Genomic DNA, 17,871 nt, shown 5'->3' with positions numbered 1-17,871 from the left:
AAAATGTATTATTATTATTAAGTGCAGATTCAAGCTTAAACTTTGCTTGAGTATTTCCACTATGTAAGGCTTTATATTTTTGTCCCATGACATTTAGGAGATAAATATACTTTTATTTTTATATGCATCTCAGAGTTGTAGAGTTCTTTTTTAATTAATAATGTTGTGCATAATGTTAATATTAGCTCATGAAATATTATCTATTGGCAAACAAGACTGGTTGCTATAGGCAGAGCTCTCGAGATTCCTCTCTGTTACATGCTAACCTATGTTATTTAGGTTAGCTATTTGTGATTAATATTGGACAACAATAATAGTGGATAATTTTGACTAAATCATAAATAAATCTTCTCACTGCTTTGTAAACTCTCCTGCTGATTCTGCTAACTGGCCGGTCAAGGTTTTTAAACGTAAACATCAGAAAAAACACCAAGAAGAAAGTGAAGAGGATGATCTCAAACTACAATCCCGATAGCATGGACAGGAAGGATTTTCAGGTTTTTCCTGACTTCCATCTACATTTTGATTGCACCACAAGGGGAATACAGAGTGGAATTACTTTACCCATTTGGTAAGACTGACCATGCAGCCATCTAGTTGAGATCAAATATGTATCCAGTGATTTAAGTTTCATTTGCTCCTCACTAACCAGCACACTGGACCCACGACAGTTTACCTACCTCCCCAAGTGACAGAAGACAGAAAAAAAACGTCATAGAACACATTCTCCACACCACCATATCTAACCTGGAAAAGAAATAGCTATGTGAGACGGCTGTTCATTGACTACAGCTCGGTGTTTAACACCAGCTTTCTCCAGACTGGTCACAAAGCTCAAGGAGCTGCGATCATAACATTGAATACTGATCCTGAGCTTAACCAAGCCTGACCCCCTCCAAACAGACACAGGCATGCTCATCTCTAGCAGAAAATGTAAATAGCCTACAAAAATGACATAATAAAATATGATCAACCTGTTGTCATCAGGTATCATTCTTCGGTCTGCACTGGGTGACAGTCAAATAACCCTGAATATAGTCCAAAGGCAGACGTGGCTGCAGATGATCTGACTAAGTTTTTGGTCTATAACAAAGTTAAAGACAAAAACTTTGTGGGTTAAGCTCATATGTTTAGAATGTGAAGTGCCATACAATTGTAAAATGTATAACTGTGCACAAAGTGTTTATTTTTGTCAGGTATGATGTGTATAGTAAGCTTTAACAGCAAGTGTGGGTATTAACTGAAAGCCTGGATGCTGCTGAGGTGTGTTCTTACCCTGACATCATGACCTGTGAGAGATGGAGCCAACAAATGCACATCTTAATGTATTACGAAATTAACCCAGAGATGATGATTACCAGAGAGTCCCTGCATCACCCCAGGTTTCCAAATTGATTTAAGAATGATTTATCGCTTTAACTTGATATAATACACAACACCTTCATAGATGGTGCTGTGTATTTGATGATGTAGCTTACAGGCTAGATATTAACTGTGCAAAGCAACTTCCCTTTGGGGCCGAAGGCTTTCATTCACTGAAATGTTCAAATTCATGACAGGGACAATGAAGGACAGCAAACTGGACCACAGCTGGCAAAGTCACAGTAAATAAACTAAGAACTAAAAAATATTTAAAGACATTGCGTTTTGTTATTACAAATTACTGTAATTTGCATATAAATAATAACGGTTTGTTCAAGTTTTTTACCATCTATATACCATCGATAAATGGGAACCTTTAAGGTTGATTTTGTTTCCGCGGGAATTTATTTGTATGATGCACTGCGTGTCATGTGACACCATCAAAATGTTCCGAGTTTGTAGTCTGTTGACTGTGCGATGTCTCCCTCGTATTTCCGTAGTTTAAACTGTTAGTCCGGTAAGGCCAGCCGGTCCGATAGCCCCCGTAGTTGTGTTCATTTGATGTGCGCTTCCTTTGAGACATGGAGCAGACAGGCAGCATGGACGCAGATTCGGCTGAACGCACTGACGGTGACGGTGGGTCTGCTAGCTGTCAGCTCTGTCGGACTAAAGTTAAAACTGTCTTCTAAAGGTTTGTGTTATCTATTCTTTGTAGGATATTGCACACGTTGGCGGAACTGGACTGGATTCTGGTGAGTGTCCAGTGTTTGCTGAAACACACACTGAAAAAAAAAGCTTGGTGGAAAGAGTGTAAGCCACTGGTAGATAGAAAATGAAACGAGTCAAACCTAAATCCAAACCAGTGAAGGCTTCAGTCAAGCCACAGAAGCAGCCACGGCTACAGTCACTGTCAGACAGAGGGAAATTTATCTTCACATAAAGCTTAATTTGACAAAAGACTACAAATTCCCTACAAACTCGCCCATGTGACATAAGATTGTGCAGTTTAGTGAAAGTGCTAATTTGAGCTTTAGAGGAAAAGCAACATCAGGATTCGCATTTAGGGCCCTATGAAATCTTTTTAATTCTTCAAGATTATGTTAATTTTTTCTGTGTTTTGTCTTAAATGAATATAAAGAAAATTCTTGGTTTTACAATTTTAAGCACATTTTGTCATCAGGAAGAGTGCCAAATCATGTGGTCAATGAATACAATTTCTACAATTCAATGTAATGATAATGAATTTATTAAAATCCTGCACTTTTTTTTTAAATCAAAGAAAGTGCTTCAGCTTTTGAAGGTTCCCCTGATTTAAGTCTCTAGCCATAAAGATGGCAGCATCAGGATTGTCTGTCTATGAGGAGTGCAGGTCTTTACGTTGGTCCAACAGGGCAGTCCTTTATTTGCTTGTTGTGGAATGTAGACCACTGTGATAATGACCAATGTGAGCTTCCTCAGTAGAAAGTGCGGACTGTCATGTCAGTTCATATTTACCATAAAGTACACACCTCCCCTTTCCCAGAGTCCTTTGCTTTTCTTTTTTGTATTGCATCATATCCAACATGAGTTTCAATCTTGTGACGATATTTGCTACCCACAGATTTCTGGAACCCTTTTATAAAGTCACCTTCCTTTATATCCAGTCCCTCTTCCAGTCATAAAAGTCATGTAATTGCACTCTGTATTTTGGTAAATTCCATGATATTTTGCGTTTTACAGCTGACCCATTTTTATTGTTAATTTCCACGATTGCAATCAGAAAATTATAGGGCCCCACAAATTACAATTAAGTGTTAATGTCCTTTTAACCTGCCGAGATAAAATTGTAATGGCTGGAAAACAATTTTTCACCTTGTGAATGTGTGTATTTGCATGTGTCACCATGGCAAAATATGGTACTGAACTACCACAGAAGCACATTTGAGTACTTTTTTTTTACCTGTAATTTGGAACTGGTAACCAACTGTACCTCTTTTTCTGTGCTAATAAACATGTAATATCTAAACAAGCTGTGACATTGTAGGATAATACATGATTCTGTCTCTGTGCTCTTCCCATATGGAGCTAATATTCTGTCTATCTCTCTCTCTGTCTGATTGTTTGTGTGTGTGTGTGTGTCTGCTCATCTGGCAATGATTCAAGGCTTTTATATATACTATATAATAGCTCAATATATTATATCAGTTGTTTATTTTGTGTTAAAAGCACCAAATTCGGCAGACATGTTTGGATGTGTTTGAGACAAAACTGGATATAGGGCCATCACAAATTTTGTGATGGCCCAATATCCAGTTTGATGTGATTTTTCAAGATGGCCATAGCAAATGTGGCACAGATAATTTTACATGTAATGGCCTAGTTTCCATGTGTTATTTATGTATGCACTTTATTTTACATGTTTACAGACACCCCTGTTCAAGTTCAAGCATTTCTGTTTTGAGTATTAAAGGCACAATATCATCTGTGGGCATATAAGCTGTGGGTTTGCGCTGCATTCTTCAGTTGGCAGTTTGTTCCTAATAGACTATATATATATAACACATAACACTGCTGAAGACCAGCGAACTCACTGATTGTTTTCCACTTCTTCTTTCAGTTATCCTTTCAAATGTCACCTAAGCATTCTTACATGTTATAACTTTTACTTATCTATATATTGATCTATCAAGTTATTGTGCTTTCTTGCTATGCTTGACTAAATGACAGTGGTAGCTACTGTAGATTAGTTGGGACAACATTTAAGGTAGCTCTCCAGGGATTTAAGTGATTTATTTATCTACTTTTGATAATATAACTTTTCACAATATGTTCCCATGGGGTAGGGCTGTAGGGATTTGTGATAATTTTTGTTAAAAAAAGGTAAATTCGGAACAATTTTATGTTTTTATTGTTGTTTTGAAGAATAGGCTAAGCTAATACAGGCTCAGCTGCAACTTGTTGCTACTGCAACAGTAAACATTCAGCTACTGGGCTGAAAGAACATTAACATATTGTGATCAGGCTATATTGTTATTATGAATAAGATTTAATGGGCCTAATACCACAACATTCTCCTAAATTTCTTTCATATTATCCATTAATTTTTTGGTAAGAGGAAGAATAGGTCAACTTCAGATGCACCAAATGTACTTCAACATTCAAATCTGCTATGACCAGGTTAGCTCAATGATGAATCCCACTGATCATAAGTCACCTGTTAGCAGAGATAACGCCTCCTAACTACCATGTAAGGACAGGTGGTGCAGTGTGCAAAGACTCTAGCACACAAACAAGACTGGAGACATTACAACAAAAAAGGCTTTAAGAAGAACAACTCTCTTCCAGTAGTGAAATTGACATAGGCACTGTTAAATAAACTTAAAAAAAAGAAAATGTAATTTTCCAGAATTTAAGTACTGGTGTTACAGGAAAATCAAAAACCAGCAATAACAAAACATTTGCCATGTCAGCAGCAGGAAGTAGTCAGATCCTCTGCTTAGACTAAGTCCAGGTTAAAAGTACTCATACCACACTGTAAAAAGTATTAAAAGTAAATGTGAAAAATTTTAAAGAAAGTCAATAAATCCAAATAATTAAAATAATGAAAAGAAAAAGCAGCAAGTTCTCATGCACATATATGAGAAGCTGAAACCAGTATTTATTAAAAGTCCAATATTTCTAATAAAAGATTTGTACTTAAGTACAGTACTTGAGTAAATTTACTTAGTTACATTCAGGCTCTGGGATCAATGCACCAAGTTTTGTATTTTTCTTTAACCCTTTAATTTAATGATGCAGTCATTAAAGTTATGCTTGAACAACATTTCCATTTAATTAAATGATATTCATGCACTTTAGAAATATTCCACAAATGTAAAACTTTTCATTTGTTGCCCGGGGCCACAATTTGTGAAAACAAGAAGTTTTCTTAGTCAGAGAGTCTCAACCACTCATAAAATAAAAGAAGATCTGTTCGTGCATCTTTTCTTCCATGAGGCCCAATGTTTATAGAATGAAAACCCATAATCCCTTTTCTACTAGAATCTAATGTAATGTGTTTGGTACACTTATAAGTCACAAGTTTAGTATCCTGTCCCATTTATATGTCTGTCTATCTTTCTGACCACAAGATGCAGTCATGAATGGGGATGGGGATCGTTCATTTTTATTGACATTGATACCATTATCGAGACTGTCACTGTCAGTCATGTTTTAACTGATTAGGAATAAATAATTTTAATTTAAATATTTATTTTGAAAAACCTTGGCTTCAATCGTTTTTATTATGTATTAAAAGATGATCAGAGCTCATGATAGGACGTTAAACAGGTTGTAATTCCATCTCTATGATCCATTTTATATTACAAGGAAGACAAATTTCCCACCCAGCAACTTGTATTATTCAATTTGCTGAGCAGAATATAAATGTTCTCTTCCTTGATGTTAAATTTGAACAAATCATGGTGATGTTTTATTTACCTTTATCTAATAGTTATATAACTGAGCTGAAATTGAACACATCACAGTGACGCCTTATGCAACCTCCTTTATTTAGCTAACTAGCTCTTATCCTGCCTATTTCAACTGGAATTTCAACATGGATTACCATTATTAAATGACAGGACTCGCTACAAAGTTTGGGTGTGCTTTCCACAGACTGTGCTGGCTATGCCCAGCAGCAGCTGACAGAGTTGAGGGAGATTTTTCAACTGCCAAACAAGTCAAAAGTTTTCCACTTTGGTTTAATTTGATGCAATGTTGATGTGCTTGGCCATTGAGGTTGTGTTCCCCCCCTTGCAAGAAATTATTTTGCAACATAAATTGTATTTTGCATCCACCTTGTCTTTGGCTTTGGTAAAATGTAGCCAAACTTTTAACCTCTTTGCACATTCAGCCATTCTCAAGCAACTGACCACCAGATTACTTCTTTCTTGGTTTATTACCCTTTGACAATGAAATTATATTAAAAAAACTTTATTGGACAATTGATGTACGCAGAGTAGTGATTGGATTTAAATGACATAACTTGACTTGAGATGTACTTTTACAACAAAGGACCCATGAGACTCGACAGCAGAATTGACAAGCTCAAATGCTATTGATTTTCTGTGTGAGTTGGTTAGGCCCTAGTTTTTATCAATATTAGTGCAAGGCATCATTTTGCAATACTTTTTTTGTAAATTCTGTTTATTACAATTTTTGTTTTTACAACGCAAATGCACAAACAGTACACATTAAAAAACATATTACAGGAACAATACTGCAAGACTAATCCATATGATAAAGAAGCTGGTGGCATTAATAGCACAAAGAAATAGAAATAATGCACAATACTTGTGCAGTATCCTATATTATGCGGTGAAATACATCAATAAAAAAAAAATTAATTAAACCCATGCCCTTTGTTCCTTATTCAAAAATATGGCAATTGACCATCATATCACAAATTTAAGTCCAGGTTATTATCAACTCTCAAAAGTTCCAGTGGCTTTCTCCATTTCTGCAGAAAAAGATGAGTTCTTCCATTGATATAATGTCCAAGTTTTTCCAGTCACAACCTCTGAGATCAGAAATTTCCACACAGAGATAGAAGGGGGGTCCTCTCCAACCCACTTTACCATTATGGCTTTTCTTGCTAAAATTAAAAACAACTGCATTACATCTTGGCTTTAAGAGAAGCAGGGACCTTCACAAGCAGACACAAAAGTGGGTGTTTGCATTCGAGAAACAATGCAACTTGGTGCCTATGTGAGATTTGCATTTAGGACAATTTGGTGAGGTTCCTGTCCTGTACTTACTATAGATATGTGGAGATATGTAGACATGATGCAAAATATTGTATTATAACTCTTAATACCTATTGCAAATCGAAGCTTCCTTTTTACGTTCCTGTTTCTTCCTCTTGCTCTGTCAAGAGTGTGCAAAAAATGTGTCGAGTGACATTATAAATCTAACGTGCACCCAACGGAACCTTCCACTGGTACAAAATTAGTTGAAAAATAAAGTTTATCGCAATCCAGCAAGGAGTTGATACTTTCACATCTGCTCAGGTCATTGCATCATGTGACCCCTGCAATACATTTTTGTACCCACGGAAATCGGTCAGTAAGAATAAAAACACAAAAATGAACCTCTCAGTCCGTGGCTTGGTTGTGAGTTATTGATGCATCTGAATCTGCTTACCCTTTATTATCTGTCTCCTCTTCTGATTACCTCCTTAGGCTCCTTGGATTGTGCAACAACTTTGCTTATGTGATAATGCTGAGTGCGGCCCATGACATCCTCATAAAACAAGAGTCAGAAAACGCCACAGCATCTGTAAGAAGGCAAACTTTTATTAAAATATTTCATATTATATTGACCCTTGTTATTGCTAATGGCTTTAAAGTCTGTATACTCAAAAAGAAAGCAAATTATTCTCTTTATGCCCTTTTCCTCTTTTATATCTAGACCTCAGCCTCATTGGCCGTGGATTTCCAAGGTGGGAACAGTAGCAACAGCAGCCGCTATGACTGCAATCCTGTCTCCACTGCGGTAAATGGAGATTCACCACACAACAGGAATCAACCATAACCAGTCTGAATATTAACAAAGAATTGTTAGTTTCTCACAACAGAGATGTTGTGTGTATTTTGGGTGATATCCTCAGACATCATTTAGCAGTAGTTACTGCCTTTTAAAATGTGTGTTAAAAAAGCAAAAGTAAGATGAGTAAACAGGTACAGAAACTAATCTGACAAAGCAGAACTAAAAGTAGCAGAATGGAAAATTGAAAAATGTTCAGCTGCTAGTAAGACAGAATCTCTATGTATTATGAGACAAAGTGATGCCTGAACAGAGAAAATGCGCGTTTGTAACTGACATACTGTGTGTGTGTGTGTGTGTGTGTGTGTGTGTGTGTGTGTGTGTGTGTGTATATATATGTATATATATGCCTCCCCAATAGCACTGGAAGCCGCTGCTATGGGCAACTATGAAAAATACTCCACAGAAATGTTATAATGTCATGTCCCTCAGCATGTTTGACATATCAACACTAACAATTTCAAAGAGGACTCTGGTGCTTTTCTCGTCAGGCGGTGCTGCTAGCTGATATCCTGCCAACACTTGTCATCAAGTTGTCTGCTCCCTTTGTGATTCACAAACTGCCTTATGGGTAAGATAATTGTTCGCATCGGACATCCCATCATTTTAATGTAGTGTTTTATATCGAAACATTTTAGACCAAATACATCTGGCATCATATACATTTCATTCACTAATTCTTTTCAGTTGCTTTCACTTTACAGTGTTTGTATCACTGCTGACCAACTGTCGATGAAACTCAACACTTCCTTGGTACTGGTAACATGATGTTTCTTTTTTCCTCTACAATGCTTCCCTTTGGTGGGCTTTTATTTTGAAAAAGTGTGTAGGAAGTGTTAAGCTTCATTGATGGTAACAGGTAGTGGTTATGATTTTATTGATTGGCCAGATTGTATTCAATATTTATTGACAGTACACAGAGTGGTTATCTTTGTATGACTTGTACATAGGGCTGTCTGTACGTTATTAGACAGTACTACATGAATATTGTACTGTGTTGTGCACTAACCACCTATTTCTTGTTTTCTAGTATCCGAGTGTTGTTCTGTGCCATCATGGCAGCAGCAAGTTTCCTTCTTGTGTCCTTCTCCTCAGCTGTGTGGATGAGCATTCTAGGTAAAGCTGCCATTTTTTACAGAGCTCTTGTTACTTTTAGTTACAGCTCTTATCATCATTGGTGGTGCAACTGTCAAGAATTCTGATGATGCATTAGATACAGCTTGATATATTTCCTGTTATCTTATCCGAATGGTTGCAGCTGTGGTTATTCCACAGAAATATGATACCGTTTTAGTCTTATCATGACCTGCTGCTACAGATATTTGTCGTCATGCCAACATTGATTGGTGAATTGATATTGAAGTTCAAGTTTGTAAATTTCCATACACTTGTCTTTGATACAGACTTCTGTCTGAATTTTGTAGCAAGGGAGTTTAAGAGAAGGAGGCAAATGAATCTAGCTAAAAAGTCTGTTACACCATAGACAGCTGTTACTATGTTTGAGATCAACGTACTTGTTCTCCTTCTGAGCATATCAGAGGTCAGAGTCCAGTATAGCCAAAAGGACCAAATCAAAACTTCTCTCACTCCACTGTGTATGAGCACATGATGAGACACAGTGGAACCATGTCTGAGACTATTAAGTTTTGTTGTCCTTGTCCTTGTCTCTGTCGTCCTGCACCTTTAGTGTTAAATATATTTTTTATGGCTTGTCTTTCTGTACACATGACATCTGTTGCACATCTGTCTGTCCTAGGAGAGGGGCCGTTCCTTGGTTGCTTCTCCTGAAGTTTTCTCCATTTTTTTCCCATTACTATGAAGGATGTTTTGGGGGTAGTTTTCCCATATCTGCTATGAGGTTCTAAGGTCAGAAGATATCAAATGCTGCACATATTGTAAACCCCGTGTCGTGAATTGTGATTCGTGATACATGCCATGAGGCCCTTTTTTCCTGTCCTGTGCATTCTGATTGCTGTGTTAATAATCTTGAGGCTTAGTTTTTGCCATCTTGTGAGGGACTCATCCATGGGTGAAGTATACTCTCAATCAAAAAATATGAAATGCAAATCACCTTCAAAAATGATCCAAGGCATACTAAAGGGTTGTGCAAAAATTAAAATACATTTTTTATGTGGCAATATGAATTAAAAATGAGGCCATTTGAGTTTAGGTTGTGATGACTTGACTTAATTATATTAATTATATATTAATATATATTAATTATATTGATCATTTTATAAGGCTTTACAGAAAGAGTTTTGGATATTGAAACGTGGAAAACAGGTGATAGTGGTAGTGTTATAGTTTTGGGAAGATTCTGTCTTTTGGTAGTAGGCAGCTTGGTTTAAGCCATTGAAAAAAACAGTGTACTGCACTGATGACATGTATATTGAAATAATAGAATAGAACACGACTTCTTTTGTTTACAAAGTGTAAAATTCTCTATGGGCTAAGCAATTCAGCTCGACAACTGACATAATTTTGAGGAAATTCATCATATCCTAAAAAACAAACAAGGCACTGGAAGGTATATGCTGAAATGGAAAGAGGACATAACATGATTCGATGTAGGAATACAAAACACAAAAATGATTCAGGTATGTGTTGATTTCAAAGGTAATTTTTCCTAGTCAAAGTAGGAAATAACCCCCTGTGGTTATTACTTTTCTGTAATTATTGAGCATATTAAAGGTGTCTTTGTCCTTCCTTCCTGTGTTTCTAGGAGTGATCTTTGCCAGTATCAGCTCCGGTTTGGGAGAACTGTCCTTCCTTGCGCTCACTGTCTACTTCAGCAGGTAAACAACCATTCCAACCTCACATGACTATCTCTAATCAATTTTAGAGATGTAATACTACTACTACTACTACTACTACTACTACTACTACTACTACTACTACTACTACTACTACTACTAATAATAATAATAGATTTTGTTATTCACTCTACATTTGAAACAAATTTGTGCTACATAGTAAAATGATTAGCATAACAGCATGTAATGACAGCAGATGACTGTACCTATTATTACTGCAGTAATAATTATTAGCAGTTTCAACAACTATTTAATAACTGAGAACATGTTTAAAAACAGCTTGTATTTTTACATGTTTAACTGCAGGTTGCAAATATATTTCCAGCCATTTTCAGAGTTTTTGTTTGGCCTCCTTTTGTGTTCATGTTTGAGATGCACTTCTGTGGTACAAAAAAGCAAATATTCACCTTAAGTCAAAAAAACTAGTGATACTAAGATTTCTAAACTATGAAATAATTAAAATTATAAATTAAAATTATAACTTTGTATATCAAAATAAAAGAGCGATTTGTATATGACTTGTGATAATTTTGATTTACTATGAGAATTTTTTTTTTCTTAATTATTCTAACTTTCATGCCTCACTTTTATTTCCTTGCTTCTAGTTGTAAACAGAGGCTGTTTGAAAATATCTTTCTTTTTTGGAAACTTTGAGGACGTCCATGATTTCAGAATCGTGTAGTGTTTGTGTGTTTTTAGTTACTTGACTCAGAAATCACTAAGATACACTACACAACATTTAAAATTGTCAGATGTGTACTTTTCAAACTACATAACATGCCATCTTGTAATCAGTTGTCTTTAAAGCGTGCATTTCACGCTACATGACCACAGGAGGTCACACACTACAAGATCTTTCACCAGGAGGAATCCCTGATGAGAATGTCAGGTGCCAAACTTCATTTTGTTACGACAACACTTCAGAAAACTCACACATGACGGAAATGACGCCACTTGTGACAGAAAATTCAGTGCATAATCATATGCAGACTTCCCTTTACGCTTGTACGTCACAGTGCAATACTGTGCAATACAGTATAACTGTACCAAATCTGGAAATTGATTTGAAATAACTTAAACTGAAAATGCAGCAATATCATAGAAATGTAAACTTTTTGTAAAGTCATTGCACATACATAGTCAGAATGTTAGTCAAAATGCACATGTAAACAGTGGGATTTCAAAAACAATTTTTTACATCGCAAAAATTTTGCTCTTTGTAATCAGATGTCGTTGTGGTCTGATGAAATCTACTGAGAAGACTGAAAATTTGAGTTCAGAAAGGTCTGCATTTAACACTTGCTAAAAAAAAGAAGGTATAGTCTGGAATTTAATCCGTCTGTGGGTTTATGTCGGTTATCATGATAATCAACATTTGATTGATATTACTTACCGGCAGGCAATTTCACCACGGTTATCCTGATAACTGGAAGCTGTTACAGTAGCCGTAGCTGCAATTGATCTAACAAACCACATGTACGCGTGTACAGTATGTCATTGTGTTTTTGTAATGCATCTGCAATAAATACAGATTCATTAAGATATTTAATTTGGATTGTAAGCACTGTTTTCTCACCTGCTTCAGGGATGTACTGGGAGGCTGGGGCTCGGGTACTGGTGGTGCTGGTGTTGCTGGAGCCCTCCTGTACTCAGGCCTCACCCAAGTTGGCCTGTCTCCCCATATCACGCTTCTCATCATGCTGGTGGTACCATTTGCTATGTTGATTAGGTAAGTAAGGAAGTGAAAAGATATGATAAAAAATACCATTTGACAACTAATTAATATCTGACACTTGGAAAATAGACTATATTTACACATATATATAAGTATAGACAAAGAATAGAAAGATTGTTGTGGGTGTTCATGCATGTCACAGATTTCACTCTTTGAACAGATGGATCTGCACACTTACAATTAATGCTTATTGCACTGTTTCATGTTTTGTTTTACAACTCAACTTTGAAGTTGTAAACAGAAAATTCAATATAATTTTAAATATGAAAAAGTTAAGAGTCGTCACTCTTTTTGATTCTGTTATTATTTACCATATTCTTTGACTATAATTTTGGATTTCACAGACCAAGAAGGCTGCTTTCAGTTCTTATATTTAAGGCAACATTAAGGCATTATCTGGGTTGTACATCCCTCCTTGTGTCTATCTGTCCATATGTACATGATTTTACACAAATTTCTAATAGGATAAAATGATGAAGTGATGACATTTTGTATCCAAAAGGTCAAAGGTCATAATGTTTTGCAAAACACTTTTCTGGCCATTACTCAACATCATATCTCAAGAGCAGAAGGGGAGTCATTTGGTCAGATACTGACTTGATGACACTAATCCTAGAAGCCACCCTGAAACTGTGCTAATGAAACAGATTCTCTGTCCTCCTCGGGAGAAGATCTGTAAGAAGCATCCATGTTTGCACAGACATGGATGTAAACTGTAACAGCAACTTGGTTCATGGAGGCATATAACCATAAGGCGGTACTTCTAGTTTCTCTGTATATTCCTTCTCTTGTTTTACTCACAGATCAAATGACATGATTCTTCTTGGCTTTTCATTGTGCTTTTCCTAACACTACCACCAGCTATTTTTTCCTGCTGGTTCTTCCACCTTCATTACCTCAGTGGAGAGGCAGGGAGACAGAATATGCAGCTGTGGGCTCAGAAGAGAGACAGCAGCTGATGGATGGGTCAGAAGGAGAGGAGCAAGCAAAATCAACCCCAGGTACACCTCACATCCCACGCTACAAATAACAAAAAACATAATACATCAATATTATTTGACACAACACAACATACTGGTGCAGTGGTGAGCATTATTGCCTTACAGCAAGAGGGTCCTGGGTTTGAACCTGGGGTGAGGGGCCCTTCTTTGGGGCGTTTGCATGTTCTTCCTTGTCAGCCTGGGTTTTCTCCAGTCTGTCCAGCCTCCTGCCACAGTCCAAAGTCATGCAGGTTAATTGGTGACTCTAAACTGGCTGAATGTGAGTGTGAATGGTTGTCTGTTATATATTATATGTCAGCCCTTTGAAAGTCTGGTTACTGATAATTAATGAATGAATTACTAAAAATAATTGGACATAAAAAAAAATCCAGTTAAAGCAGGGCTTTGAAAAATGCATTATTATATAATTTTGTTGCTTGGTGATTTAAGAGTTTAACATCAGCTGCCTTTGCACGATGCATTCATTGGAAAGGCCTAATAGCAGTGCATTGCTGTAATCTAATCAGATGAAGGCATGTGTCCGTTTTGCAGTGAAAAAAGTTTTATCTTAATCAGGCTTTTGAGGTGAAAAAAATGCACTTTACACTTTAAAGTGAGATATTACATTAGTGAAAACATAGTTTATTGTGAGGCCAGATAACTTTATAGCCCCAGTGTTTTTATCTTGGATTGGTTGGAGGATGTTGTATGTCATTCATTTACACAGGCTTGCATTAGAAAGGTAAAATTGCTTAAGGGTTGTTAAAAGGTGATTGATTCATTCCATGTGCTTACCTTCGTCACTAAGTAAGACTTCAAATAGAGTGTAGGCTATTCCTTGACATCTGCATAGTTGGGGACTACTTGCCACTTGCATGCTGGATGCACGCTGGTTGGTTATTGAACACCTTGGCACAGTGACTGTGGGCAGCTTCTTGAAGGCTTTTGAACACAGTGAGGTTGCCAGGTTTGGTACATCGTGCCTGTATAAAGGCTTAAACCTGTGGTCACTGACTATCTGGTAACTTGCAATGTAGCCAGAGATGCTGTTTAAAGGATTTGGGCAAATGGATAAATGCTGATTGTCAGTAAATAGCTTCAACGCAACAACCCCTAAAAAAGGATGTGGTTTTTTTTAGTATCTAAAAATTACATTTGTAATCGTGTCAGTCTAGTGATGTGATTAGAGAGTAGTAGTCTTGTGGCGCTGGAGTGCTGAGGGTCAGCAGTGAAGAGGTGCAATTGTACACTCTCACCACCTGGGGGCAGTCCATCAACAATTCAGTCAAACACAGTGTTTAGATCCAGATCATTGAGCCCACTTGTGAGGCTGGAGGTTACTATGGTATTGAATGCTGAGCTATAGTCAACAAAGAGTATCCTGGTAGAAGTATCCCTCCCTTCCAGGACAGGTTGGTGTATAGGACTTGGGCATTTTCTGTGGCTCTGTGTAAGCAGTGTGTGTATGGGTGTAGAAAATTACAGGAGGTTAAGGGTTAGGGGAGCATGGGAAAGATGACAGATTTAACCAGCCTCTCAAGATGCTTGCTGGCTATGAGCGCACCAGTTATTTTGACTGACCATATTTTGTTGTTTGAGGGACAGGGACAATGGTGGTAATGGTGATTCTCTAGCAGTGGTGTCAAACCTGGCATAGAAGGAATTAAGGTCATCTGGAAGGATGGGTGCTGTTTGTGATTTGCTGTTTTTTTCCTCAGAAGTCCATAACAGTCTGGAGTCCCAGCTTTGATTGTTGGATGTAAGCTTGGACCCCATCTATTGTCTTTACTCCCTCATTGCCTGTTCCATTCCTGTTCTTTGTGTGTAGCCTAAATAGGCTACACACAAAGAACAGGAATGGAACAGGCAAATGCAAGCAAATGCAAGCAAATACAAGCAAATGCTTGTCAGTGTAGCCAAGGCCCAAGCACAGTCATGACTACGATCCAAGCTGAGCCGAAAGTAGGAACACAGCATCAGTGCAGCCACAACACAAGCACAGCCAAAGGCAGGATCACAGCATCAGCACAACAATCACAACCATCCAGGTGAAGCCATGATCCGAGAAATCTATGAAACAAGGGAGCAGAAATGCTCCAGAGAAAATGCTGAGTTAGTGTTATGCAGTAAAAGGACATGAGCGAGAGAAATGAAGAGAGCGAGAGAGGGAGAAAGGAGCTCATTGTATGAGCAAATGTGATGAAATCTCATGTATTAAACACTGCTGAGAGTCTCTGCTGTGTTTTTAGGGGCGCACGGCTCTACTCCTCTGTGCAGCTGCTCCTTCACTCTCTCTGTCACTTGCACTTTTACACAAAGCCGTCTCGAGTGCTACTCGTTCTTTGCCTTTGATTACAGTAAAAGACATCATCTGATCACTAAAATGTCACCAGCCGCCAGTCATCTGGTGGCTAACGCTGCGTGCATACAGATGAAGGTCATATGTTACTGACTGTCACTGTGGTACTGAGGATTTCTCATTCCACAGTTTCATCTCCTCTCTCCTCACATCCCCTGGAGGGACTAAGATGCGAGGAAAGGAAGCAAGTGAAGGAGGCTTGGAGTCAGGTTCGTGTAATGAAAAGCAACCTAGGAACCACAAGTAACCATGCATTTCCAGAGCACAGTGCTCTATAAGGATGATAGGGAACTATGAGCTGTGAAAGATATGACAGAGCCTGATGATTTAGAGCTTTGTAATTAAGGAGAAGTATTTTATCCAATTCTTGTTTTTACAGGGAGCCAGTGCAAAGAAGCTAAAAGTGAGGATATCTCTTTTGATCTTTTTTCTTGGTTCTCATTAGTACACCTGCCGCAGCATTCTTGACAAGTTGGAGAGTCTTTAGACACTTGTTGAGGCAACCCTATAATAGGAAGTTACGGTAATCCCGCCTAGAAGTAATAAATGCGTGCAGTAATTTTTCAGCATCTGTTTGAAACAGGATATGCCTAAGTTTTGCAATATCACGCATGTGAATACAGTCCTTGAAGTTGATAAATAAATAAATCTAATATAAATATGACTCTGACGTTCCTTACAATTGTGCTAGAGGCCAAGGCAATGCCATCTATAGAAATTATATCCTTAGAAAAAGAGTTTCTGAGGTGTTTGGGGCCAAGAACAATAACTTCAGTTTTATTTAACATCAAGAAATTGCAGCTCATCCAGGCTTTTAGGTCCTACACTTATAGTTTAGATAACTGATTGGTTTCATCTGGCTTCATAGATAAATACAGTTGGTATCATCCACATAACAATTGGAATTTAGAGAGTGATTTTTAATGTTTAATGTTGCGGGGGAAGCTTATATAAAATGAAAAGGATTAAGCCAAGCACAGAACCTTAGTATGCACTGAGAATTGATCATTAATATAAACAAAGTGAGAATGGTCTGATAAGTATGATTTAAACCAACTTAGTGCCGTTCCTTCAAGGCCAATTAAGTGCTCCAGTCTGTGTAGTAAGATTCAATGGTTAATTGTGTCAAATGCGGCACTGAGATCTAATAAGATTAGACCTTTACAGAGACAGAGTCTTTTATCAGAGGCGATCAGTGAGTCATTAGGAATTTTAACTAGTGCCGTCTCTGTACTATGATGCACTCTAAATCCTGACAGAAAATCCTCAAATAAAGAACTGTCTTGGAGAAAGTCACAGAGCTGATTAGCAACTACTTTCTAATTTTTATAAATAAAGGGGAGATTAGAAATCTGTCTACAGCTTGCTGAAAGCTCTGGATCGAGAGTGGGCTTCTTTAGAAGAGGTTTAATGACAGCTACTTGAAAGGACTGTAGTACATAGCTTGATAATAAAGACACATTGATTATTTCTAATAAAGAGCCTAGTTGGAATGGGGTCTAACAGGCAAGTTGATGGCTTGCATAAGGAAATCACTGAAGTGATGATGAAGGTCATGATGAAGGTCAGTGGTGGAAACACAGTCTAAGTAAATTTCAGACCTTACTGCTATATTGAAATTACCTGTGTTCGAGTTCAGGTCAGTTGAGGGCAGGAGGTGATGGATTTTATCTCTAATATTTATAATTCTATCATTAAAGAAACTCTTTACGTCCTTGCTACTGCGGGCTAAAGTAATATAAGGCTCTATAAAACTGTGACTGTGTCAGCCTGGCTACAGTGTTGAATAGAAACCTAGAATTGTTTTTATTATCTTCAATTAATGATGAGTAATAGTTTGCTCTGGCATGATGAGGGGCCTTTCAATACATAGTTTTAAGACTGTCCTGCTAGACGAAACGGGACTCTTCGAGGTTGGTTGAACGCCAATTTCATTCAGATTTTCACAATATTTGTTTTAATTTGTGGGTTTGGGGGTTAAACCATGGAGCTAATTTTCTTTGTTTCATTATTTTCTTCTTAAAAGGTCGAGAGTTGATTGCAGTGAGTCAGTAGCAC

At 37.4% G+C, this 17,871-nt stretch overlaps 1 protein-coding gene across 4 annotated transcripts in view; it reads left to right on the top strand.

Annotated features, from left to right (window-relative positions):
• Positions 1–1,770: 1,770 nt before the first annotated feature.
• cln3 (CLN3 lysosomal/endosomal transmembrane protein, battenin) overlaps positions 1,771–17,871 on the top strand; it is a 39,058-nt gene continuing 22,957 nt past the window's right edge. For all 4 annotated transcript variants that reach the window (XM_088069251.1, XM_042504688.2, XM_088069249.1 and 1 more), the window contains exons 1-9: positions 1,771–1,998; positions 2,078–2,114; positions 7,563–7,659; positions 7,792–7,875; positions 8,418–8,497; positions 8,957–9,042; positions 10,649–10,721; positions 12,325–12,468; positions 13,336–13,475. In XM_088069251.1, the coding sequence (XP_087925377.1) occupies positions 1,944–1,998; positions 2,078–2,114; positions 7,563–7,659; positions 7,792–7,875; positions 8,418–8,497; positions 8,957–9,042; positions 10,649–10,721; positions 12,325–12,468; positions 13,336–13,475 (796 nt within the window). In that variant the 5' untranslated portion in view covers positions 1,771–1,943. The remainder of the gene's footprint in view (positions 1,999–2,077; positions 2,115–7,562; positions 7,660–7,791; positions 7,876–8,417; positions 8,498–8,956; positions 9,043–10,648; positions 10,722–12,324; positions 12,469–13,335; positions 13,476–17,871) is intronic.

Source organism: Plectropomus leopardus, chromosome 18 (genome assembly GCF_026936395.1).
Source record: "Plectropomus leopardus strain MGB_pleo_1.0 chromosome 18, ASM2693639v1, whole genome shotgun sequence".
Taxonomy (NCBI): Eukaryota; Metazoa; Chordata; class Actinopteri; order Perciformes; family Serranidae; genus Plectropomus; species Plectropomus leopardus.
The sequence above is the reverse complement of the archived record's forward strand: the minus strand, read 5'-3'. Positions and strand labels throughout refer to the sequence as shown.